Source organism: Cynocephalus volans, chromosome 5 (assembly GCF_027409185.1).
Source record: "Cynocephalus volans isolate mCynVol1 chromosome 5, mCynVol1.pri, whole genome shotgun sequence".
NCBI lineage: Eukaryota > Metazoa > Chordata > Mammalia > Dermoptera > Cynocephalidae > Cynocephalus > Cynocephalus volans.
The window spans coordinates 147693751-147719069 of NC_084464.1; the positions used below are offsets into that span (position 1 = coordinate 147693751).

Here is a 25319-nt window from a genome sequence, read left to right on the forward strand (position 1 = left end):
TGGCACATGAATCTCTTTCTAGGAAGCCAGAAGACAAGTAGAAAAGGCCAGTGGTAAATATCCTATAAATATTTCCCTGGCTCTGCTAAGTAATATTGATGCTGGGTCAAACTAGTTAGGAGGATTTCCAGTTCTCCTACGAAAGCAAGGATCTCTGGTAATCCAATTTGTTTTTCTTTTCTAGGAACCCTCTTCACAAATCAAACTCAGACGACAGTTCTGTAGGTCAGTACCATTTTTCTTGATTTAACTGATTAATTATTTTCTTTTAATAATTTATAGAAAACCTAAATGTGAAAATACAAAAGCCACAAAGAACACCCAGAAATAAATACTGTTAAGATTTTGATGTACAACTTTTTTCTCCTTTTTCTTTCCCTATTGTGTGGGGTTTTTGCTTTTTTTTTTTTTTAGTGTGTGAGTTTTTTAAAACCATAATTGGGACCATATTCTACATACTATTTTATATAATTTTTCAATAGAATATGTTGTGAGCATGTTTGCACATGATTGAATATTCTTTACAGTAAATTTTTTAAGTTCGCACAATACTCTGCCATACTGTATGTGCCATAATTTAATTAACCAATCTCTTTGCCGGACATTTAGGTTGTTTCCAATTTTTTCTCTATCATAGACAAATGATGCTGTCATAAAAATTCTTCAGTCTATGTCTCTGATAATGCCCTTAAATCCTTCAATTTGGAATTTTAGATCAAAGATAATGCACAATTAAGGCATTATCTATTTCATATGTCCTTGATTATTAAATCCAGTCTTGATTTAGTAACAGCTCTTCTATCTGATTCCAAGCATGGGTGGGGAAAAGTAATTAGGAGCATAGTGCTCCAATCAGGCTGCTTGGACTTGAATCATGACTCTGCCAACTCAATGGTTATGACCCTGGGCTAGTCACTTAACTCTCCAGGCTTCGGTTTCCTCATGTACTTAATGGGAATAATAACACATCCTATGAGTGAGTATTAAGTGAGATGTACCATCAGATAGCAAAGTGACTGGATAGTAAGTACTGAACAAATGTTAGCTGTTATCGTTTATTTAGGCTGCATCTCCATTTCAGAAACATTAAAATGGGAGAAAGAAAACTTATAGTCATAGAAATACATCATGTACCCAAATTGCTGGAGAGAAAGATTGAATTTAGGAATAATCAGTCTGCTTTAACCCTTCATGGCTGATACTTGCTTTAGAGTTTAGTCTGAAGGCAGCAGGCGCCTAGAAACTTGACGTCAAGATCTGGGTCCATAGGAAGTCTCAGGTTGGAGGGCTCTGGTTTCATTCCCAGGGCTCTGGGGGTTGTCAGAACTTAAATGAGGACATCCTGTTTTGAGAAATGATGCCTTTTCTAGCCTGGGAGCGCTGTGGATGGGGTTTCCACAAGCATAGCTTGGCACCACCAGTCTAGACAGTGGAAACCCATCAATTTCCAGTGGCCATGGAGCAACCAGACAGGCACTAAGTGGTGCCGAAGCTGCTGCTTTGAGTGTGCCACGCCAGCAAGTGGCAGATGTCACTGCTGCTGCTTTTTATTCTTAAAGAATAAAAGATTGATGTACTCATTCCCCCTCTCCCTTTGCTTTTTAAAAGGTAATTACCTAGTATAAGGGATCAGACCCCTGCCAGGATTAAAAATGTCTACCAGTGGCAGTGAGTTTGTTTTCACATGAAAAGCACCCAAAATAGTCTGAGAAAGATGAGAGATTAGAGGGAGACTCAGCTAGTAGATGTCCCAGCAGGATTTGCAGCCTGTTTTTCTTGTCATCGCATCCTGGGGAAGATATAGGTAGGTCCCCAGGTAGCATGAATGCCAGAGAGGTGGGAACCGTGCTGCACCCATGCCAACTGCACAGCCTAGAGAAGCGGTGCCAGCCACCCTGCACACCCCTGAAACCAGCGTTGTTGACCAGTGGGCACACACGATGTCACCACCATTCTGTTCTCTCCATTAAATCCGGAGTATCAGAGATAAACCAAGGGTAGACCAACAACAGAAATAACAACAAAACTTTACTTCTTCAAGTATCCTATTTGTGGTGCAGCTGAAATAGTTGTGGCTAAGACCAAAGGGGGAGAATATACCACAAGACGAGGCAGAATTAGGCATCCCAGTTAAACAAACATCAAAGTCAACACAAGAATGCACGTTTTGCCTGCCTTTTTGATGTTTCTTTAGTTCTCATCTTCACCCCACTGCTCCATTTCTTGCTACTAGGAAATTTGCATTTCTTTTAAACGACTTTGTAGGCATTTCCCAGTCTTTCACCAACTGGAAAAGAAAAACTCTTTTTGTGAAATCAAAGTATTCTTCCAAGCTTTGAATTATAAGGAAGAAGCTACTTTTGTTATTAATGAATTTATTGCTTGTGCCCTTTCTTTTTCTTTCTTTTTTTAAGGAAAAGGAGATTGGAAGAAGAAAAATAAGCATTTCTGGCAGAACTTTCGAAAGAACCAGAAAGGAATAATGAGGCACACTTCAAAAGGTACCGCATAGCAGCTGGCAGACAGTAGGTCCTCTTAGCTCTAAAATGTTAAGAAGCCTGTGCTGCCGATCGCAGCGGATGCTGCAAGTTAGCACAACTCATTGTGTGCCTCCGCACAGTGTTTCAGCTTTCCTGACATTCCTATCGGTACTTGTCCCGACAACATGGGAAGAGTTAGCAGTCCTTACTTTCCAGAGCTCTGACAGCAAAGGCCAAATCTTTAGTTTTTTCAGTCACACCAACCTCAGAAAGATCTTTCCTCTTTCCCCGTCAAGATCTAACCTAAAAGGGTCCAGAAAGTCTTAGCATTTCATTAATTTTGGACCTTCCTGTCCACTCCCCTACTTGGAGCCTCTGCATTCTTCTGAACTTTTGATGCTCTTCTGTGGCAGGGACAGTTGTGGGGTTGTTGCCCCTGGAAACTCTCTTTTGGTCTGACATCATGGGAATTTGCCCAGGCGCTTTGTGAAAGGGGTCTGCCCTGCTCTTGGCTATGTCTTTTGTTGTTGTTTATATAGTAAGTAAATATGTCCTCCCTTGGAGGCCCAATTACATAATTTATGTTTCCCCAGTATTCAGAGAGGAAACTGGAACACAACTACTTCCAGATTCCAGTCTGGCTGAATAAGGTTATCAATTAATGGGAATTTTTTGTTGGCACCAGTGACACTGTTTTCCTCTACAAACTCTTGGTGTCCTGCTCTGCACAGAATGCCTCTCCAATTATTCATAAAAGAAAAATGGACGTGGACAGCTCATACGCCAGGAAGACACCTGGGTTCCTTGGCGACATTCAGTGTGGTTATTTTTTTAAGTTGTCTTGCTTTAAAGGAACTATTCTTAAGCATTCCCAGTTTTTCCTTTTGGTACACACCCAGGATCATTTATGATTCAAAATAAACCTCGGGTTCTGATGAAGTCTTACTTAGAAAGAAAGCTAAGGAGAAAGAGAGGTAAAGAGAGGAGGAGAGAGGGAGAAAGACAGCAGTTTGCCACCAGCTCACGTGGAGTTTCTGAAAACCCAACCAACTCCCCATCACCTCCTCTGCTATTAAAGGCGACACAGATAGTAAGTGAATGAAACCGGCAAGCTTCTGTCCTCACCCAGCACATGCTATTACTCTTCCTGTACAAGTAGATGAGTGGCAAAGGGGACCCGAGTGGTATTTCTAGACCGATTGATTATAAAATGGAAACAAGATCAGAAAACACAGGGAAACATAAATTCCCAGGTAGGCCCTCCCTGAAACAGGTTCCTACAAGTCAACAGCCAGACTCTTTTACTCTCTCCCTCTATCCCAAGGGCACGTTAAGCCACAGCAGGCATCCTAATGACATCGGAAGCTAGTGCAGTGTGAGGAGAAGGGTGATGGACTGGAAGGGGGGCGTCTTCCCAGTCTGCGAGGGACAGCCCACTGTCACGGACACCCTTCCCCACGCCTGAGCAAAGGCTGCCTGTTGGCCAGCATGCTCCCACATAGGGGAGGCAAGGGCAGTCTGTTCACTTTGCAGGGAAAGACTATAGAAGGAACCTAGGGGGGGGGGGCTTTCTTTTCCTCTGCATTGCTGGCTGCCTTTAGTTTTGAGTTGGAAGTTGACTTTGCCTCACAGTTTGGAAACCTATTGGTGGCAGTAATACTTTCAGATATAGGCATGTACAGCACCTTCCTTCAGGGGGCTCAACATGCTTCATTCCATGATTTATTTATTGCTCTTATCCTGTGAGGAACCACAATGGCCAAATAGCTTAGCAGGAATGGAGGGTTTTACCAGGCTGTGGCTTAGACAGTGTGACCTTTTTGCTGTCAGGACTGAGGGGCTTGCTCCCACTTCTCTGCAAAAATATTTTCTTCTCCTGCATATTTCAAATGGAAGAATGACGAACCCCAGCCAGAGGAGCCGTGGAATGCTTGTTGGATCTAGTTGGCGTTTAAATGACATCTCTGCCCTTCCTGTAATGAGGACCTGCCTGTCAGCTTTCTTCTCAAACTCCTCCACTGGACAGATGCTCCATCTCCAAAGCTCTGACCATTTTGAGGGATTGATGTCCCTTCTAACATCCACATGTTCTTGGAGTCTGTTTCCCAATGAGATGTGCTCACTGGCTTCCTAAAAAGCAGCACGTTTCTGCTACCCTGTTGCTGCATCAGTAACACATATGTACATTGTAGATGGGGCCCCTGAGTGACGTCCTTCCCCAGCCCGAAATGACACTTTCAGGCCTGGCATTCATTGTTGTTTTCCTTCCTGTTGTTCTTTGTCCTCAATCCCCAGGAGAAGACGTTGGATACGTTGCGAGTGAGATCACAATGAGTGATGAAGAACGCATTCAGCTCATGATGATGGTTAAAGAAAAGATGATCACCATTGAGGAGGCACTGGCCAGGGTAAGAGTGCAGGTGCTTGTTTGTACTTGGGAGGACTTGGCCTCCTTACGTTTAAAAATGTTCAGAGCATCAGAGGATAGAAGAATATAATATTTAGAGTATTGTTTTGATGATATTTTAGTGGCCATTAGGTACCCATGTAAATAAAATGTTTATTTCATTCTGTTTACTCCATACAAGCATTTCACCTGGTAGGGCGAAGCTCCCATATTCAGTGACTGCATGAATGAATGAATGGCAGATATTGTTGATCTGTCGACCACTTTAATGAGGAAAATGACCCCGTGAAAACCATTGCAAAATTCACCAGCCATTTGAAAAGATTGATAAGAATGTAATCAGTGGCAAAATATTATTAAATAAAGATTGAATTAAATGAAATTCATTACAAAAATTATAAACATCAGTTCTCTGAGATTCCTCACAACCCGAACTTTGAATAACCTAAAGATTAAGCTTCAAAAATATCTCAAAATTTGCTTCCTCTACCTTAAATTTACTTAAAAACACCTTAAAATTACTCATATCTAAGTAAATATTAATTGCAGTGTACTGTCTTCTTTTTTAGTTTTCTTTGAGTTAAATTAGTCACTAAAAAAAGCCCAAGTAACCTTTAGAATACTGGAGTAGCATTTAGGATAGTGAAGCAGCAAATTATGAAGAGATTTCCTGCTTTGCTGTTGACCAACGAGCTGATTGATTCTTCGATTTTCACTTTGAACAGTTGGCTCAGTACTGTGCAGACAGGTTGTAAATAGGTAGGTTTAGAAACTGTGAAAACCTTCACATCACTAAGGAACCATTGAATGAGTTACGTCTTTACCAATGTCCTAATCCATTTTGTGCTGCCATAACAGAATGCCACACACTGGGTAATTTGTAAAGGACAGAAATATATTGGCTCACGGGGAAGTGTAACATCAAGGAGTCCCCTGGAAGGTTTGGTGGCTGCCGAGGCCATTCTCTTCTCCCTAGATGGCTCCTTGCACACTGTGTGCTCTGGAGGGGAGGAAGACTAGATGGTCACTTGACTGAAGGTGGAAGAGCCAGGAGGCAAAAGGGGACCAATCTCGTCCTTTCATAACAGTGTTAATTCCACTCAAAGCCCCACCTCCTATCACTGCCGCAATAGCAACCACTTTTCTTTTCCTTATTATTATTTTTTTTTTTTTTGGTGGCTGACTGGTTCAAGGATTGAACTCCGGACCTTGGTGTTAATCAGCACCATGCTCTAACCAACTAAGTTGATCAGCCAGCCCCCTGCAACCAGATTTCAACATCAGTTTTGGAGAGTACAAAAACTCAACCCATAGCAACCATTAAGTGGACTCTTAAAGGTCTGAAACCTTGTAAACTGAGTGACAAGCATACTCAGTTTATTTTCATGTACCTCACTCTAAGCTTCAATAGTTTAAAAACAAAAACGTTTAATTTGATGATGAGAGAACATGCAAAAAAAAAAAAAAAAAAGCACTTAGGAGGGGTGGAGGTTGGGACTGGGTTTAGCAGGATACCTGGGGGCCAGGACCACCTTGGAACACCCATCTGCTGGCTTCTGTTCTTGATTCAGAGACTTCCAGAATGAAATGGCAGCAGTGGCGGGAATGGTGTTCCTGGACTTAACTGCAGAGGAGCATGTTGATGCTTGGGCAGGTGATGGAGCAGGTGACATGCGACAACCTTCTGCCCGTGTCACCTGCACCTTCATCCCCATCCTGGTCCATCTGCTTCGCCATGCGGTCAACCACCTGGCCTAGCTGCCTGCTGGGGCAAAATGTCCACCATATATTTTCTCACCAATTTCATTCCTTGGCCATGCCATAGCGTGTAGGAAAGGTTGAATTGAATTCCTAGGAAATGCATATGAGAAGTATGGGCCTGTATTTAGTTTGGCCACGGTGGGCAGGACATTGCCTTATATTCTTGGGAGTGATGCTGCTGCACTCTTTTTAATAGTGAAAGTGAAGATCTGAATGAAGAAGTTGCCTGCAGTCTTCTCACAACACCTGTGTTTGGGAAGGAAGTTGCATGTGATGTGCCCGATCCGGTTTTCTCGGAGCAAGAGAGAATGTTAATAAGTGGCCTTAATATAGCCCACGTAGACAGCATGTTTTCTATAACTGAAAAAGAAATAAAGGAATACTTAAAAAGTTGGGGAAGAAGTGGGATAAAAAATAGTTTGAACTCTTCCTGAGCTCATAATTTTGACCTCTAGCCATTGTTTACATGGAAAGGACATCAGAGGTCAACTCAATGAGAATGTGGCACAGCTTGTATGCAGATTTGGATGGAGGTCTCAGCCATGCAGCCTGGCTGCTTCCTGGTTGGCTGCCTTTGCCTAGTTTCAGACATAGCCACAGAGCTCATTGAGAGGTCAAGAATGTTGTCTATCAGGCAATCCAGAAATGTAAATAGAAGAAAAAATTGGTGACAGTCTCCAAACTTTACTAGATTCTACTTACAAGGATGGACGCCCTTTGACAGGTGATGAAGTAACAGAGATGCTTCTGGGGCTGCTCTTCTCAGCGTAGTGTGTATCCTCAACTAGGTCCTGGGTGGACTGCCTTTTAGCCAGACACAAAGCACTTCAAGGAAAATGGCATTTAGAACAGAAAACAGTCTGCAGAGAGGACTGGACTTCTTCAACTTACAACCAACTCACGTATCTAAATGGACTTGATGGTTGTATAAAAGAAGCATTAAGAGTGAGACCTTCCGTAATGACCATGATGAGAATGGCCCAAATTCCTCACACTGTGACAGAGTATAACATTCCTCCAGGACATCAGGTGGGTCTGTCTCCTACTGTCAGTTAAAGATTTAAAGACTCATGGATAGAACATCTGGATCTGAATTCTGATCTATGATTACAGGACAATCCATCAGGAGAGAAGTTTGCCTACCTGCCATTTGGAGCTGGGTATCATTGCATTGGGAAAAAAATTGCCTGTGTTCAAATCAAGATTATTTGGTCCACTATGCTTCATTTATAAGAATTTGATCTCATTAATGAATGTTTTCCCACTATACATTATACAACCGTGATTCATACTCCCGAATACCCAGTTAACCAATACAAATGAAGATCAAAATGAAAAAGGCTGTAAAGAACTGATACGTGAAACATCACTGTAAGCCGCAAAAACACTTGAAGAGAATTTCAGGTTTACAGACCAGCTGTCAGTGTACTGTCTTTGGACGTGAAAATTAAAAAGATGGCCAGCTTATCTTATGATTTTTATATTTTGTTAACTGAATGGTTTCATCCAATCTAATGGCATTTCAAACATTTTTTTAACAGTTTTATGATAGATAATTAGAACGTAGACTGTAAGGGAGTCAAGCTCATTAGTAAAATACTTGTTTAGGGGGATCTAGGTAATCAGCAGATTCTAAATAACACAGTTGCCAGGTACTAATTTTAAGAGAATAGCTCTCGGCAAGTAAGTTCAGGGTATTCAAATCTTGTACAAGTTTTGCGAGGTGCAGAAAGCCCGGTGAGATACCTGGAAGCTATAAGTTACTCATTTGCCTGGGTAATTTTGTGTGGGTGGGTGGGTGAGGATAAGAGGGTAAGGAATAAACTCATATTTAAAGCCTTGGATAAAAGAGAATACTATTAATTGTTTAGGCTTATTGATATATGGCAGTGATGGAACTATGTTATAGAAAAATATGTCCTTTGAAATTTTAACTGGAAGCATTGTCTGGAAAATGAGAGAGATCTATGACCATGACTTAATACTCATATTCTTAAAAATATGTAATGATTAATACTAAAGACTGCTCATGTAATGTGATCTAATTACCAAATATCATATATCTATCCATCTGACAGGTATGTGTCTGGTTCCACAAGTCCTAAGTAAAGTCCTTAGGAGAGTGAAAAAAACAAAACAAAACAACACCTAATGTTCGTCATTATTGCTGATGTTTTAGCACTGTGAACTTCAATTAATGCTAGGTGTCTTCTGTCAGGTTTCCTCAAAGCAGAGCCTGAGATGGGAATTGTTGTGCAAGTGGCTTATTGAATGGAGGCTTTCAAGAGAAATCTCTAAGTGTGAGAGGGAAACAGGAGGGCAGAGGAAGAAACTGGACAGACATGTGGTGTCTGTAGAAGTCTAAATTCAGCCTGATCCCACAGGGAGTGGGAGGGTCTGGAAGGTGAAGTGCATTGTAGGGTTCATCCTGCCAGTGAAATGTGTCTGAATGCTGACTGGGGAGAGCTCGGGAGCAGTCTTCTAGGTGTGTCTGGGGAGACAGCTCCCATCTGTTGTGTTCTCCAGAGCAGGGTGCAGGTGTGAATCCATACCTATAAATAGCCAAGGGATAGGTGATCTGGGCATCTGGTATACCAGAGGACAAAATTATGAACTGGGGACCTATATGTGTCATGGAATCATTTCTTTGTAGCAGCTACTGTGTATCAATCACAGAGACTTGGACACAGAGAGAGGCTCATAGAGTTCAAAGGAGGTTTTTAAAAATTGGTCCCATGGGAAGAAGTTGGAAAGGATTTATTTCAGAGAATAAGAAAAAGACCTAATCACTGTCCTCAAGTGTTTGAAGGGTTATTAAACTGTACATATTCAGGATGTACTCAAGAGTATTTTATTTGTTTGTTTGTTAAAAATCTCTACTGGGGACAGATTAGAAAGAAATAAATTAAATTTGCAGCTGTAAGGCATTTAGATTTGGTATAGTTCTTTACAGTGAGTACTAGTAGACATTAAAACGTTGCAAAACCTCTCCCTAAAGGTCTCTAAGAGAGAATAAACATTAATCTACTAAAGATGACCATCCCTCTAAGAATCATGTCATGAACTTCACCTGTGAGGAAACAATGAGACTAGCAACTTGTAGCAGATGAGAGGGGTATTTCCACTTAGGTCAGACAGACAGACAGACACACACACACACACACACACACACACACGTTTAAATGTCATTATTTTATAACTTTCGGAATTAATGTAAAACATTACAGATTTGCTTTAAAATATATAAATTCTCAAATGGAAACCATAAATTGCCATTCCTTCATAAAATTATAATTAAATAAAAAGTGAAGCAAAGTAGAATATAAAAATGCAGTTGCATAAGTAATAACCAAGTTGTTTTTCCCCTGTACAATGTACATTAAAAATTTTTTAGAGATCTTGTTTTATAACTTTAAAACACAGCATTTTTGAAATTAGTATAATTTAAAAAACAGTTAAGTTTGGATAGGGCACAGAATTAAAAATCAGTATGAGAAGAAGCACGTGTACTTTTAGGCCCCAAAGTCAATGATGGAGATGGACATGTGGCAGGAAAAAAATTAAGTCTATTTATGATTGACTAGTTAGGAATTTGTATATTTTTTCATTGAAGATGAAGCTTATTTAGTGGCTCCTAGTAGTTGGGGATGAGACTGAGTATAAAAATGGAGTTACAACCTGGAGAAAAACTGATAAGTCATTTTCCAGCTGGCAGCTATTCCTGATCATACAGGGAGAATATAGCATTTCAGAAATAAAAGTACCCAGAAGAAAGGAGAATTCCAGTACATACAATGTAGATACAAAGATTAGAACACAATATGTGTCCTTAATGTACTAGAAAGATAAAAATGATTAGTGCACTTAATAGCAAAAAGTTCGAACATGTCTCCAAATAGCAAAAAGTGTGGCCATGTGGGGTTAATGTGAACTCTGAGCTTTGTCTGAAACCACAAGGGTGATAATAATGTGTAATAATACCTCTATTATGTGGGTACAGTGTACTGAGAGCTTTGCTGCCTCATCTTACTTAATTCTGGTAACAACCCAGTGAGATAGATTTATCATCGTCCCTGTTTTCCAGGTGGAGTAACTCAAACGTGGAGGGGTTAAGTGATTTTTCCCTGGGGCTCTCAGCTAGAATTTGGCTCTGTGTCCATGCTCTTACCTGATAATCAATACTGCTTACCTCCTCCCACATAGACATTCAGAAAAGAATTTCGTAGGTAGAAATAACTCTTGGGACAGTTGCTTTGTCCTAGAGGGGTAATTGTCAGGGTGGAGGCTTTGCCACACGCACTCTAGTGGCTGAGGACTGTTCAGACACCATCACATGCGTTCAGACCATTTCTGTTTTTAAGTTGCTTGGTTCATGGAGCATGGTTGGATCAATGTCTTAAACAGCTTTTCATATCTGAAAACTGCTTTATAATAGGATTTTAATGCATTGACAACTTAATTGTATTACGTAGCAGAGTTCAATTTCTATGTTTTAGAAATGTTTAGAAACACACCTGGAACTTGGCACACTCTGAAAAATCATTCATTTGATTTTGCCAAATTAAATTTGCTCAGTTCCATATAGAATTTCACTTTCTCTGTTTTTCAAAAACCAGAAATTTACTAGTTTCTAAACCTAAACTTCCTGATTGTCTTGTTATTTTCCTCCTCATTCTCAGTGGTCCCCAATAAACCCCAAAACATTTGTACGTGATAACATTGAACTAGCAACTTGAAGCAGTCTTGAAGAAGAAAGCAAATGATTTTTAAAAATCAGTTTCACACTTCCACCTGTTCTACTAATTTATCTGTAGTCTACGCCATTGTCTCTTTCTACAGGAGTGTATGTTTTTGACTTTATATACATGGAAAGGTAATTCAGAGGCCAAACCTTAGATGATTTCTGTTTTCACACTATCATTAAACTGCGGAAAGATGAGTTTGGATGTTAGAGGATGTTGGAGGGGGAAAATCAAGGTTCTTTTTGGGATGCTGGATACAAAGAGTTGTTGTGTCTTTCGGTTTGATTTAAATGAAAATTCTCAGGGTACAGTATTTATCTTCTTGCTTCTGGAAAACTTAGTCACCCACACTGGCATGAAGAAGGTGCCCAAAATGATCTCTGCTGCTTGGTTGACAGCGCTTGGCCATTATTTCCATCTCAATCTTCTGTTTCTTCTTGCTGCAGCTCAAAGAGTACGAGGCCCAGAACCGGCAGTCAGCTACCTTGGACCCTGCTGACTGGCCAGACGGTTCCTACCCAACATTTGATGGCTCCTCGAACTGCAATGTAAGTTTGCCATCTCTTGAGGATCTCCACCACCTCTACTACTAAGGGACAGCCCACACAATTTCTTTTGAATTTGTTTTCACAACTCCCACCTGGCTCTGCAAAGCGGTATCTCTTCTTACAGGTTACTCAGTTTTCTCTACCTGATAGAGACTCGTCCACAGTCAGAATAGTGCTATTCATGCTGGGGTTTTTTGTTTTAATTGTAGTAGAGTATACAAGAATATGTCAGAAAGTTCACGAAAAGATTTGTAATATTTTTTTAATTCTATTTTTCTCCAAGCTCTATGAAGTGTCCTTGTATGTAATATAAAATTTACATACTAGCCATTTTTATGCGTTCAGTTTAATATCATTAAATACATTCACATTGCTGTGCAACCAGCACCATAATCCACTTCCAGAAGTTTCTCATCATCCCCCTGAAAATTTTATACCTATTAAATAACAGCTCTCTAGTCTTTCCTCCCTCCAACCCCTGGCAACCACCATTCTACTTTCTGTCTCTATGAATTTGCCTACCCTAAGTACCTCATATACGTGGAATCATACAATATTTGTCCTTCTGTGACTGGTTTATTTCACCCACATAATGTTTTCAAAGTTTACCCACATTGCAGCATGTATCAGAACTCAGTTCCTTTTTAAGGATAGTAATATTCCATTTTATCCGTATATCCCATTTTGTTTATCCATTCATCTGTTGGTGGACACTTGGGTTGTTTCTACCTTTTGGCTATTGTGAGCAATGCTGCTATGAACATTAGTGTACAAGTATCTCTGAGTCCCTGCTTTCAGTTCTTTTGGGTACGTATCTAGGGGTAGAATGTCTAGATTATATGGTAAATCTGTGTTTAACCTTTTGAGGAACCGCTGTGCTGTTTTCCTTAGTAGCTGCAAAAAAATTCCAAATTCTCTGCTTCCTCACCAACACTTGTTATTTTCCCTTTTTTTGATAATAGACATCCTAATGGGTATGAAATGGTATCTCATTGTGGGTTTGCATTTCCCTACTGATAATGATGTTAAGCATCTTTTTAAATGCTTATTTGCCATTCATGTGTCTTCTTTGGATAAATGTCAGGTCCTTTGCCCATTCTTGAATTGTGTTTTGTTTTGTTATTGTAGGGTTGTAGGAGATGTTTATATATTCTAGATATTAATCCCTTATCTGATAAACAATGTATAAATATTTTCTCCCGTTCTGTGGGTTGCCTTTTCATTCTTTTGATAGTGTTGTTAATGCACAAAAGTTTTTAATTTTGAAATTAAGTTAATCTGTTTTGTTTTTGTTGCCTGTGCTTGTGATGTCATATCCAAGAAATCATTGCCAAATCCAGCATCATGAAGATGTTGCCGTATGTTTTCTTCTAAGGGTTTTGTAGTTTTAGGTCTTAAGTTTAGGTCTTTGACCCACTTTCAGTTAATGTTTGTATATGATGTAATGTATGAGTCCAACCATATTTTTGCATGTGGATATTCATTTTTCCTGGAACCATTTGTTGAAAAAACTGTTCTTTCCTCATTGAATGATTGGCCCCATTTTTGAAAATTAACCAACTTTGTATATGAAGGTTTATTTCTGGGTTCTCTATTTCATTCCATTGGTCTATATATCTGTCCTTTGTTAGTACCATACTGTTTTGATTACTGGAACTTTTTAGTAAGTTTTGAAGTTGAGAAGAATGAGACCTCCAATTTCGTTTTTTTTTTTTCAAGATTGTTTTGCTTTTTGAGGTCCCTTGAGATTCTATATGAATTTTAGCATGGTTTTGTCTATTTCTGCCAAAAAAAAAAAAATACCATTGGGATTTTGATAGGGATTGCATTGAATTTGTATATTGATTTGGACAGTATTGTCATTTTAACAGTATGAAGTCTTTCAATCCATGAACATGGAATATCTTTTCATTTATGCCTTCTTTAATTTCTTTTAGTAATGTTTTGCAGGTTTCAGCATATAAGTCTTGCTCCTTGATCAAGCTTATTCCTAAGAATTTTATTGTTGATGCTATTGTAAATGGAATTGTTTTAATTTCTTTTTCAGAATGTTCATTGTTAGTGTATAAAAATGCAGATAATTTTCATGTGTTGATTTTGCATCCTGTGACTTTGCTGAATTTGTTTATTAGCTCTAACAGTTGTGTGTGTGTAATCTTAGGGTTTTCTATATATAAAATCATGTCAGCTGCAAAAGAAAAGATATTTTACTTCTTCCTTTACAATTTGGATACCTTTTATTATTCATTCTATATTAATATGAACAGAACAGTGCTTCTTAAACTAGGCGTTCCATTGGGATTGTAGGAATTAAAACTCCAGAATTTCAAAGAGACATTTCAGGATGCCATTATCAAACTGTAGATCAGGAGTGGAGGGAGTTATTCTTTTTCATGTATTATGTAGTTGTTTTGTTTTGTTTGTAAGGTTATTTCTTCCTTAAAATTTGTAAGCAACTCTACCTTCCTGTCTTCAGCCTCCTGTCCATGCCCTATACATCCAGTCATCTTTATAAAACATAACTTTTTTCTTGAAATCATATGTTTTAGAAAGGCTGATCATTTCCCATTTCTGTAAGATAAATCCCAAACTTCTTGGCACACACAAGGTCCTATGTGATCTGGTTTTAATCAGTTTCTCCAATCTCATCTTTCATCCCCATATCAATACCCTCTACTCCAGCCACATAGGACCCTGCATGCATTACTGAACAAACCTTGTACTTTTCATACTTCTGTGCTTTAACTCATGCAGTTTCTTCTATCTAAAATGTCTCCTTCCAAATTTTTCCTGGTGAAAATCTATGCATCTTTCCAGGTGAAGCCCAACCATCACTTCCTTTGTAAAACTTTCCTTAACTTCCTCAAGCTTATTTATTGCTGCTTATTCTGTGATTTTGTTAAGCTAGCTTTATACATCAAGCCTAAACAGCTGTCCTAGAATATTGGAATTAATTGTGCATATTCCATCCTCCCTGGAAATGGTGAGCTCCTTGAGCAAGGAACTCATGCTCTGTTCCTTTCCTCTCCAGTGAGTGCCTGGTCCAATGTCCAACTCATACAGAAATGTTTAAAGAACAAAATTGTATCCGAATGTTCATCTTTCCTGGCTGCTTTAAGAGCGTGTTTTATGTCTTGCTACTACAGATTCAGTCTTTACCTTTCTTTGCATCTAAGCAACAAATGGTGGCTTATTGGAAGTAAATATAATCCTCCCACTACCTTCTTGTCCCTGATTTCCTGAAACAAGAACCAGATTTCCGTTGTAGCTAAAAAACAAAGGATTATAAATTTGAAAGCCCTGCCTCGTTTACTTTTGTGTGAAAGAGACTGAGATGTTACCATTTGTAATAATAAATGTGTCATAGGCTAGCCAGCAGTGTGTCCTGGGACTATGAGGTAATCAGAAGAATCGTGTCCATGGTTTTCAGTGTGCCTTTTTGGGTCTCTCATTCCCAAGTCCTAAAGACTAACATAATATAAATGTAAATCATGAGCCTAAAGGATCGTGAAGAATAAATACAGTTACTCAAGACTGATGTGATTCAAACCCAGCTCAGGGGAGAAAACAAAAACCCTGTTGTCCATATTGGGTCCTTTAGTATCAGACCCACTGTGTACTGTCCGGATTAATATGTCTCAGTCAAGGGAGAAATTAGAGGACTTCGTCCGTTCAGAGAAACAGGACTGCAGTAAAACCCCAGGCACTTAGACTTCAAGGAGAGAAACTTGTCGCATTTAGGAAAAAGTCCATGTAAGTTGAGTACTGTTGGGCATTTTGAACAAGCTGCTAAGAAACCATTATTAAGTATTGCCTTGTTGGACCCCTTTCAGAGGGTCACTTGGAAGCATTACGTGGATATACATCATCAGAATGAAATGGGTTCTTCTTAAGGTTGGGCATTTTATTCTCTTGAGCATTTCTGTCTTTGTTCATCTGGGAGACATTTATGTAGCAGGCACAATGCCAGGTGTTTGGGGTACAAAAGTGAAGGAGAAAGACAGGAAAGTCAAGGAGAAAATGCAGAGGTTAAAGTCACACCCACACGTGCACACAGATTCAAGATTCCACATATACATTTACGTTATTAACTTTTTACCAAACTGTGTCTTCACAGTTGGTTCAAAAATAAATTCAGCTTGTCCCAGTCAGACCAAGGGCCAGAAATAAAATAGCCTTCCTCCTCTAGGGCACAATCTTCCAGAAGCTCTAAAGAGTGACTTCTCTTTTTGCTGAGAGGTGTAGGTTATTCAGCAACGGGGAGAGTTTTCTGAAGCAGAAATAGTTACCCTGTGTATTTTGCCAGTTGACTTTCTGCAATCACCCGTGTCTACTTCTAGTCATGCTGTTCAGAACTACCACCGGTCACCATTGTGACTAGAGTTTGCTTGAACCTGATTGTTATCCTACTGTATATGACTCTTGACCCTCTTACCCTGAGTTTATCCTGTTTTATGTTGTTATGGAGATTAGGGCAGAAACTCCATCCAAAATATTTCTTCTCATTATTTCAGATCTGCCTCCATAGCAGAGCAATTAATTTTAGATAATTCCCGATGTGTCCTACTTCAGCCACCATGGGATAGGCACTTTGATTATCTTTTGTGTGAGGGTCAGGGCTTTTCAGTTTCTATCCATTCCTTTCTACACTGAGATGTAAATAGCCCACTGGCTCTAGTCAGGAATGCCCAGGCCATGAAAATTTCAGGGATCATAAGGCCTTTGTCACCAGACCTCAATGCTTATATTGATGCCTGTCATGCCTTAGGATTTCATTTGCATTGATTTCATAGGCTTCCCCACCCCCATAACTGACATTAGATAATTGCGTGTTGCCTCACAATAAATCTATGTGCACATTCCTAGTTTCCAAGAGAGTAAAGTGCTAAAGATAGTTACCAGGGGAAGTAAAAAATAGTCTTCTCTTTGCCAGAGAAGAATCTGTTCTGTGCTGTTTTTCATTAATAATAAACTTCTGTTGGGAGTGTTAAAATTTTTCAAAAGAATTTTTGGTGGAGAACTTAACTTGATTTTTTGTTAAATATCTGAACATTTATTTTAATATATTTTATTTAATTAATTTTGGTAAATTTAGTTTTTCTTTTGCCTCTTGCCAGGGGGAAAGGTGGTAAGAGTTCTCATTTTATGCTGTCAACTTTATGCCTTGAGGTTCGGTGTACCTTCTGGTTAAGAAAATCTTTAAAGAAGTGTTATTCTCTGCCTCACTGAGTTTTGTAGTTTTTTTACTCAACGTATACGTTTGAGTAAGTCATAGGTTTTATGTTTTTGCAAAGCTGATGAGTAGGAGTTGATGATCTGTACCTGGTACTTTAATATCAATGAAAATGCTTGCAATGAAAGATCATTCCCAAAAATGTCAAACTCTAATTATTTGACTATGATGTTATCTAAATAATTTTCAAAACATACAGTGTGTAAAAAAAAAATTCAAGCAACAACAGTGACAGCACAAGAGCTTGTAGAGGCCATTGCAACATTATTTTGGTCCCTTTTATTGCTTCAGTTCATACAAAGTGTGTTCCAGAAAAAGTTAGAATTGTGTTTCTGCAGATGGAGCTTCTTACTAGGATGAAACAACTTCAGTGAAATGTTTTTGTGAAGTGAGTTATTTTATAAAGCAAGTCATTACTCTATAATTGATCACTTTTACATTTGGGGAGATTTAGAGTTGAGAAATATTTGCATGAAGAATGTTATAATGTTATACCTACTGTATTATAATACCTTATGTCGTGTGTGCCTCTCTTCAGAGCTTTTCATTCCAAATATAAATGTATCTTTGCCACTGACCTGGCGTGAGGTACAGGAGAGCCATGTGATCGAATTGTGTCCAAAACTCTGGGCCACAGAGAGACAGAATGCCACATGGTCATTTCCTTCACTTTTTATGAAAAGCTATTTTAAGTGTTTCCTTGATTGAGGACTTTCAAGGTCTCGACTAAAATATCTCCGTATTATGAGGTGTTTTGGTTGGCATCTGTTAAATCTTTTTGGGGCTTTCTAAAATTATAAACCAGAAACTTGTTTATCTTCAGCATCCAGATTTTACTTAGGTTTTCCAAAGTCATTTCACCTGCCTCAATAGCAGACGTGGTCTTCAAGCAGGAGGATTCAGGTTTGGTGTTTTGGAAGCAGAGGTTGCCACAGCCTTAGTCTAAACGAGAACTTCCTAAAAGATCATTAACAATTCTGATACATGCCAAAAGCCAGAGCATCCCACAAAGTGACTTTTTAGTGGTTCTTGTGGTGAGTGGCTTAATTTCTTTTATGGCAAAAGAAAAGGCTAAAGATTTAAGATTTAATTGCTTTATAGAGGATGTGGTAGGAGAGCAGTGCATATGCTCATGGGGGCCCAGAACATTCTGTGTTGTTTTGTTTTGTTTTTAAAAGATGACCAGTGAGGGGATCTTAACCCTTGACTTGTTGTTGTCAGCACCACGCTCTCCCAAGTGAGCCAGGGGCCGGCCCTGAACATTCTGTGATTTGACTCCTTTCGGAGAAGAGTGGCTGCACCTTCTACCTGTAAATCCATGGTGCTCCTTTTGGAGCCTGGTAGTCTAGACTGAAACCAATGTTTTAAAAATTGGCTATTCTTGATGTGTTTACTCTGAATATGTTTCTTTTACTAGAGGGAACTATTATATAATATCTGTATGTTAAACTTTATTAGAAGTTTCATATTTTAATGGTGTTAAAAGAAAACATAAACCTGTATCATTAGCTTCCTCATTTAGAGAAATCTGACCCCAAAAAGCCTTTTTTCTTTATGACAGCACGTGATGGATTCACAAAATCTTCTCTCACCTATTAATATTTCTGGAAATTTAAATAAATAAATAAATAAATAAATAAATATATGATTTGCATATTTTTGCTGAGTTGGATGACAGTGAATATTTATTAGATGCATAAATTATGTGAAGATGCATTATAAGGTACCATGAAGATATCTCCAAGAAAACGGTTGGCCTTGTTTCTACTGTCTTCTTTCTCTTGTATTGTTGTGTTTTATGATAAGGAAATTGAAAGGAGGGTACATTCCAAGCATAAAAATACTTACATTTCTGAATAAACTCTTTTCTTTTAATGGTATTTACTTTTTTTCTGTTGTATCTCTTTTCCTAGAGAATTTTTTCTTAACTCTCAGTGTGTGGGTTTCAATTAAAAGGGTTTTAATTGGCAAAATGCTTTCTGATTTATGGCTAGAAAATGATTCTGCTCGTTGGAACTTTAATCATTATATTAGCTAGGCTTAAACCTGGGATGATTGGTGGTGGGCTTTAGTCTTTGTTTATCACACAGAAGAAGTGTTTACTCATTTGACTTGTAATATGACCAGGAGAAAGAAGGAAAAACAAGACCTAGCAGCAGTTTACCCGGGGGCTTTAAGTCATGTGTCCTTGGGACAGGTATCAGTAACTCTTTACACGTGCTGTGTTACATGGTGCCCGAATAATCAACTCTTTTCTAAATTTTTCTAAACGTAACTTTGTTCAAAATAACTTTTATCAATTCTGATCTTTTAGCGTATACTTGAAGCCCTCTGATGATTATTCATATAATTTTTATAAATGTCCATTTTATTTGGCTGGGTAGGAGTGTACAGAAGGAAATATTACCCTGTACGTATGTTTTAATAAAATGGTATTTCTGAAACTTAAAATGATAGTAAAATAGGGACATCTTAAAATTCCCATTAAAACAGTAAAAGTAGTGATTCTTTAGATCTTCAGCTTAAGGTGAAATTTAGAGGCAAAATCAGTCCACTGGAAAAACATACATAACATGGTCTTTTGAGAAATATGAATTCTGTTCCAACTGGATATAAGCTGCCCGAGGGCCATTGCTTAGGTGACTTGTCGTTTTTTCCCTGCTGCTCTCCCATTCCCAGCCTTCTGCCTGGGACAAGGGCCAAAGTTGGAGGCATGTATTTCCTGGGTTCCTTAAGATCACCATGTTTAAACAAAGTTAGAAAAGAAGAGGAGAGGCTCCTGCCTCTCCTGGCCTCTAGAAACCAGGCCTTTACCCAGTGTGGGCAGGAGGGGGAACCTGGTTAACCTCAGACTTCAGCCAGCACTTGGGCTAAGATCCCAGCTGTCCCACCTCTTAGCTCTGTGTGTGTGGGCAAGTCGCCTGCTCTCTTTGTCCTTCAGTTTCCTCATCTGGAAAACAGGCCCATCATGTCCGCCCCGTAAGGATACTGCAAAGGTTAAATAGCGCAGAGTAAATACCGAGTGGTGGTTAGCTTCTAGTATTTCGTGTGAACATCTTCTGCCCTTCCCATCAACTGTCATTCTTAAAATGCTTGAGTTCCCATAAAAGTGCTATTTTTGTACATGCCATTAAGATGGTAGCAATGATTTATGTTTATGTATCAGCAGATAGGCTAGAATTGTCAGAATAAACTTAAAGTACATGTTTACTTGGTTATGCTTTTACCGAACACATAATCAGTTTGTTTTCTGTGTCAGAAGGTGTTACTGTGCAAGTGGGCTTAAGGGTGGGTCCAGTATGATTTCAGTAAGCCTGTTTGGCTTCAGGAGTACTGTTGGTAAAGAATAAGCAGTTAATTGTTCAGAAATTGTCTAGGGTCTAACAGTGTTGCTAAGGTGGCCTCAGTGAGTGTGTGCGTGGCTCCCATACCTGTTACATTGGAGGACACTCTCATGGCAGGCCCAGAAATAATTGGAAATTTGGCTCTTTGCATCTCGGAAATTAACCAGGTTCATTTCTATCTTCATTGGTTTGTACAGTTGCAGGCAGTTTAGGGTTCTGGCTGCAGACTCTCCTTGACGTATCAAGAGTGAAGAAAAATAAATAATGACAAAATATACAGGTCCTACATAATCTGAGGGTACCTACCTGAATTTTTTTAAAGTGGAGGTAGCTCTTGGATGTAATTTGGTCTGTTGTTTCCTTTATTAGGTTGAACCCTGTGAAATTGGAGATATTAGGCAGCTTTTGACCTATAAAAATGGCTATTTTGTTTGTCCAACCTAATATATGAATACCAATTAGGTTATATCACATTTCCTCTGCTAGCTGATTATATCTAATACAGATATTTGTACTAACCTGGGTTAGGGATTGGCATTTAGATTTGCAATACCAGTTTCTTATTTTGCTCTTGGGAGCAACTTGAGGGAGTTTGGAGACAAGAGAGGATTTCCGTCACTTGTTCAGTGTTATTGATTCATCACATGTCAACTCCTCATTAAGTCATTTGCCCTAGTGCCAAGCCCTATTTAATAGGTGGGTTAGAGATACCCAAGTGCCACTGTGGTTCATGAACAGGATCCAGAATGAGGGCCATTTCCAACCTAAGGCAGTTTATTGAAATCACAGGCTGCCCATCACTTGTTAAGAGTCTGTTTGAGTTCTGTGACCACAGTCACCCATTATATCACAGCTCTCAGAACTAGAGTCAGCCAGCAGACAATGACACTCATTTGGAAGGCAATACTTTAACATACCCAAATTCTAATTCATCAGAATTATTTCTATAAAAATATTGTTTTATTCTCTTCTGTCTTTTTTCCTTTCCCTCTTTATGCCATACTACACCCTCCAATGTTCCAAAGTTGATTGTACTATTACTAGTATAATGCTAATAGCATTGCATAATTAGCTCCTAAAAAGATGTAAAGCACTTCTTGCCATAGACATTCGATCCAGACTGTAGGTGGAAGAATGCCATTTGAACATTCTTTTATTCATTCATTGTGCACACATTTATTGAGTCCCTACCATGTGCCAGTTTCTGTGCACAGGGAGCTATGTTTGAGAAGAGGAGACAGACTAATGGATGGCCTGGTTGTAGACTTAATGGCTGTGGACTTAATTACCTAGTGCAATAGGTACACAGAGAAAGTCAATTAAGGGTCAGCAAGGAAAGTCTGGGACACTTTCCTAGAGAAGGTGACTGAATCTGAGTAAGAGTTCTCCAGGAGAAGTAAGAGAGATGTGTCAGGTAGAGGAAGCAGCAAAGTCAAAGGTCTATGTGAAGAGATGGGTAAATCTTAAAACCTGGGTAATATGAGAAAATTGACAAGTAATTTGAAACTTTTCTCTATATCAGTATTTTGATTTCTAGGATATAGGCTCTATTCTTTGCTCATTCTTATTTATAATTGGTTCTGTAATAGGTTGTTTTAGCCCTTTATTTCTTTATGTCTGCAACTTTTAAATTCATATCATTTATGTTCTTCTTCTTGTCTTTGAAGTCTCCTTTAATTGGATTCATATTCTTGTTAAATTATTTTATAGAGTGCAGCAACTGTTAGGAATTTCTTCCTGTTCCTTGAGTTATATTTTCTCCTGATGGAAAAATGGGATCAAAAGTTGGATCTTTGTCTTTTTGTATGCTTTCTCTTTTTCCCCCTCCTTGCCGTAGTTTATTTAAATAGTTTTCATGCTTTCTGCCCCCCACCCCCCCACACACACTTTGGTTATGCTTGGGTGGCTCTAGTCACATTTTCTATTTCTGCTGATATAATGAGGGTTATTTTTCATTTGCCATGCTATGTGACAATGAATTTTTTCACCCTTCTTGCAAGAGCTTTATTCTGTGGTCCACTCACGTTTTTTATTTCTATAGTCTGATTTAATTGGTAGGGAAATGGTGGAATGTGGTCTTCAGTGGGATTCCTGGGCTCTGCCTTCTCTCTCTTGAGATTGTGATAATGTGCTGTCCAGTATCTCAGTTCATGCCACTTGGTTCATGGCTGGAGTATTGGTGGGGCATCGCCATTCTGTCTTTAATTCATTTCTTCAATTCGTAGTGAGTTCTCGAGGTTTTATTTCACTTAAAATCAGCCTTACTATTGTCTTTCACTCATTGCTGCTCTCTGTAGCCATTTCCATCACTCCTAGGTTAAAAGAAGATAAAGAGCCATGCAGTTTCCTTCCTTCTAGATTGGGGATTATATGAAAGAATTTTCTGGATTCCTGCCAGTCTGGCTTTTGAAGAAGTGGGGGCCTTCTCCAGTGACCTTCAGAAATTTTTTTCTTACCTCAGTCGTGGAAGTTTAATACATTAGATTAATTGTCTTTCCTTGTTTGGGTGCTCTTGGTAGAATATTTTTCTAGTTTGTAGTAAGTGGGGAGTGGCTGTTGCTCATTTTGTTAGTTGTTGTGAGAAGGATGTTTTGTGGTTCAGTGTTCAGCAGAGATTGTGACCTGATAGTTTTGCCAGTTAGATAACCCCAAAAACCTTTCTAGCCCTAAATGATTCCTTTTTAAAGTCAGGGATTCTGCTTTCTTCAATTTGGAACTTGGAGTGAATTTGCTTATGGTTTATTCTACAAACAAAAAGAGAATTATGTTAAGATTGTAGATTGTGACTCTAGGGGGTGACATTGGGCTTCTAGTTTCAACAGGTGACCGCTGACCTGGTAGCATAAGTTCGGGTTGGAGGAAAGAACTTAGTGTCTACACCTTCCCTCCATTGCCCTTTGACTTCACCAGTTCTCTGTATTTCCACATTGTTATTTGCCAAGACAAGGTTGTTTGGCAGCCCTGTCCGAGAAGTCATCATGCTTGATCTATGAGTCAGTCAGTCAAAGAGGCCATAAAAGTAATGTGACTTTGCAAACACCACCCAGTCCCTTAGGAACTTACCACTTCTGGGATGAACACTTCCATCAGCTTCAGAAACTGGAGCCTCACTGCATATGTAATTGCCCTACTTGGCAGTCTTGTTCTGAATCATCCTTTTTCCATGGCACCAGGGCTATGTGAGAGTCTAATGCCCTTGGGAATGTGTGGGTTTGGCATTTTGTCTTCAGTGTGCCTGACACCATAGCCCCACTCTTAACAGAAGGATCCGTAGAGCTGTTGCTACCTTCTGGGTGCAACTTGGTGACCTTAGCCTATTTAATATGAACAGCGATCTCTCTGACCTGTGGGCAGTGGGCATAGTCCCAGGCAGAAAAATCTTCTGAAGATTTACGGAGTGAAGGGGAAGTCAGTTCCCTTTCCTCCACTTACCACCCATCCCTCTTCCTTCAGGGAAGGAAAGGCATTTTCTTTGCTCCGTGGCATCTTGTAGAATTGGGGTGGGTGGGCTCACCCATATCCTTAGTCTCCTTAGACTTGGCTGTAGGACTCCTGAAATCTTGTACTTTCTCCCTCCACCTTTTGGGGAAAGTAGCAACGTTATATGGGGGGTGGTTAAAAGCAATTCAAGAAGTTCATGAGTGTAAGAAATAGAATAAAGTTTATTGTGGAATGTAACATCCATTTGCTGCTGCTTTGATTTCATAGTTAAGATTTTAAACAGTTTCTTAAGTGAATTAAGTGCTGACAAGCCTTTGTCCCTAGGGTATGGTACTGTTACCTCAAATTCTCACATACTCTTTCCAAATAAAAGTGTCTTGTAATTATCTTCTCCTCTTCTGCCTCCTCCTCCTCTTTCTTCACATTTGGCCACAACTAGTTAATTTTGAAACTGCCAGAGAGATTATTTCACTGTTACACGGCACCTCTGGGAGCAGGATGGAATCTCATCTTTTTTTCCATATGCTGACAAAAATCTCCTAATTTCAGAAGGCAATGATGTCACCAGCTAATGAGCAAAATATTTCTTACTAAACAGATCAGTCCTTCCCTGACTCCTTTGTGATAAAATAAAAATATCCACAATGTGTTTTGTATTTTATATAATTACTTCTGGCAATTCATAAACACATTTTTAAGTAATTCTAATTTCTTGAAAGTTGTTTTTTGTAAACACAAAGAATAACACATTAACCTAAGGACTGTGACCAGAGGTCCTTGCCATGGCTGGACACTGCTCGGTCCTCAGTGTTGGGAAAATCTTGACTATACTCAGCCAGGACCAGCGTGCTGCCCCCAAGGCAGGGAGGGACCTTGAATGCATCACTTCTTGGACCGTGGAGGGAGATCAAGCATGTTGGAGAGGTTATGAAATCAAGCTTGAAGAGGAAGCTGTTGTTGATTGGTGTCACATGCTGTTTATAAAGTCAGCATTAGCCGAACTTCTCAGTCTGTGTAGATGGGCGGGCAACTAAGGTCAGTGGAGGGAGAAAAAAGTGGGACCCCAGTACCATCTAAACACTGGTCTTCTAGATTCCTGTAAGAACAAGGAAATGTCCCCAAACCCGTGGCAAGTGCACTCCCCCTCCCAGAAACACTTCTCAGTTCCCCCAGCTAAAGGTGAGTTGTCCCATGTCTGAATCTCTGTGTGTCTGTGTTTTTCTTATGCAGTTATCACAGTTGATTTAATATTTATCATACTTCGGAACTTCTCTCGGGAGAGAACTTTTCCTCTCCTTATTCTCAGAGTTCTAGAATATAATCTTTATTAGTCCAGGGAATGTGGCTTGTGCATCATGTTTGT

At 39.3% G+C, this 25319-nt stretch overlaps 1 protein-coding gene and 1 pseudogene across 2 annotated transcripts in view; both read left to right on the plus strand.

The window, feature by feature from the left end:
• SASH1 (SAM and SH3 domain containing 1) overlaps positions 1-25319 on the plus strand; it is a 174740-nt gene that overhangs the window by 104347 nt on the left and 45074 nt on the right. For both annotated transcript variants that reach the window (XM_063098328.1, XM_063098329.1), the window contains exons 5-8: positions 185-225; positions 2415-2501; positions 4776-4888; positions 11837-11938. In XM_063098328.1, coding sequence (XP_062954398.1) covers positions 185-225; positions 2415-2501; positions 4776-4888; positions 11837-11938 — 343 coding nt within the window. The remainder of the gene's footprint in view (positions 1-184; positions 226-2414; positions 2502-4775; positions 4889-11836; positions 11939-25319) is intronic.
• On the plus strand, positions 6475-7983 carry LOC134378813 (lanosterol 14-alpha demethylase-like; annotated as a pseudogene).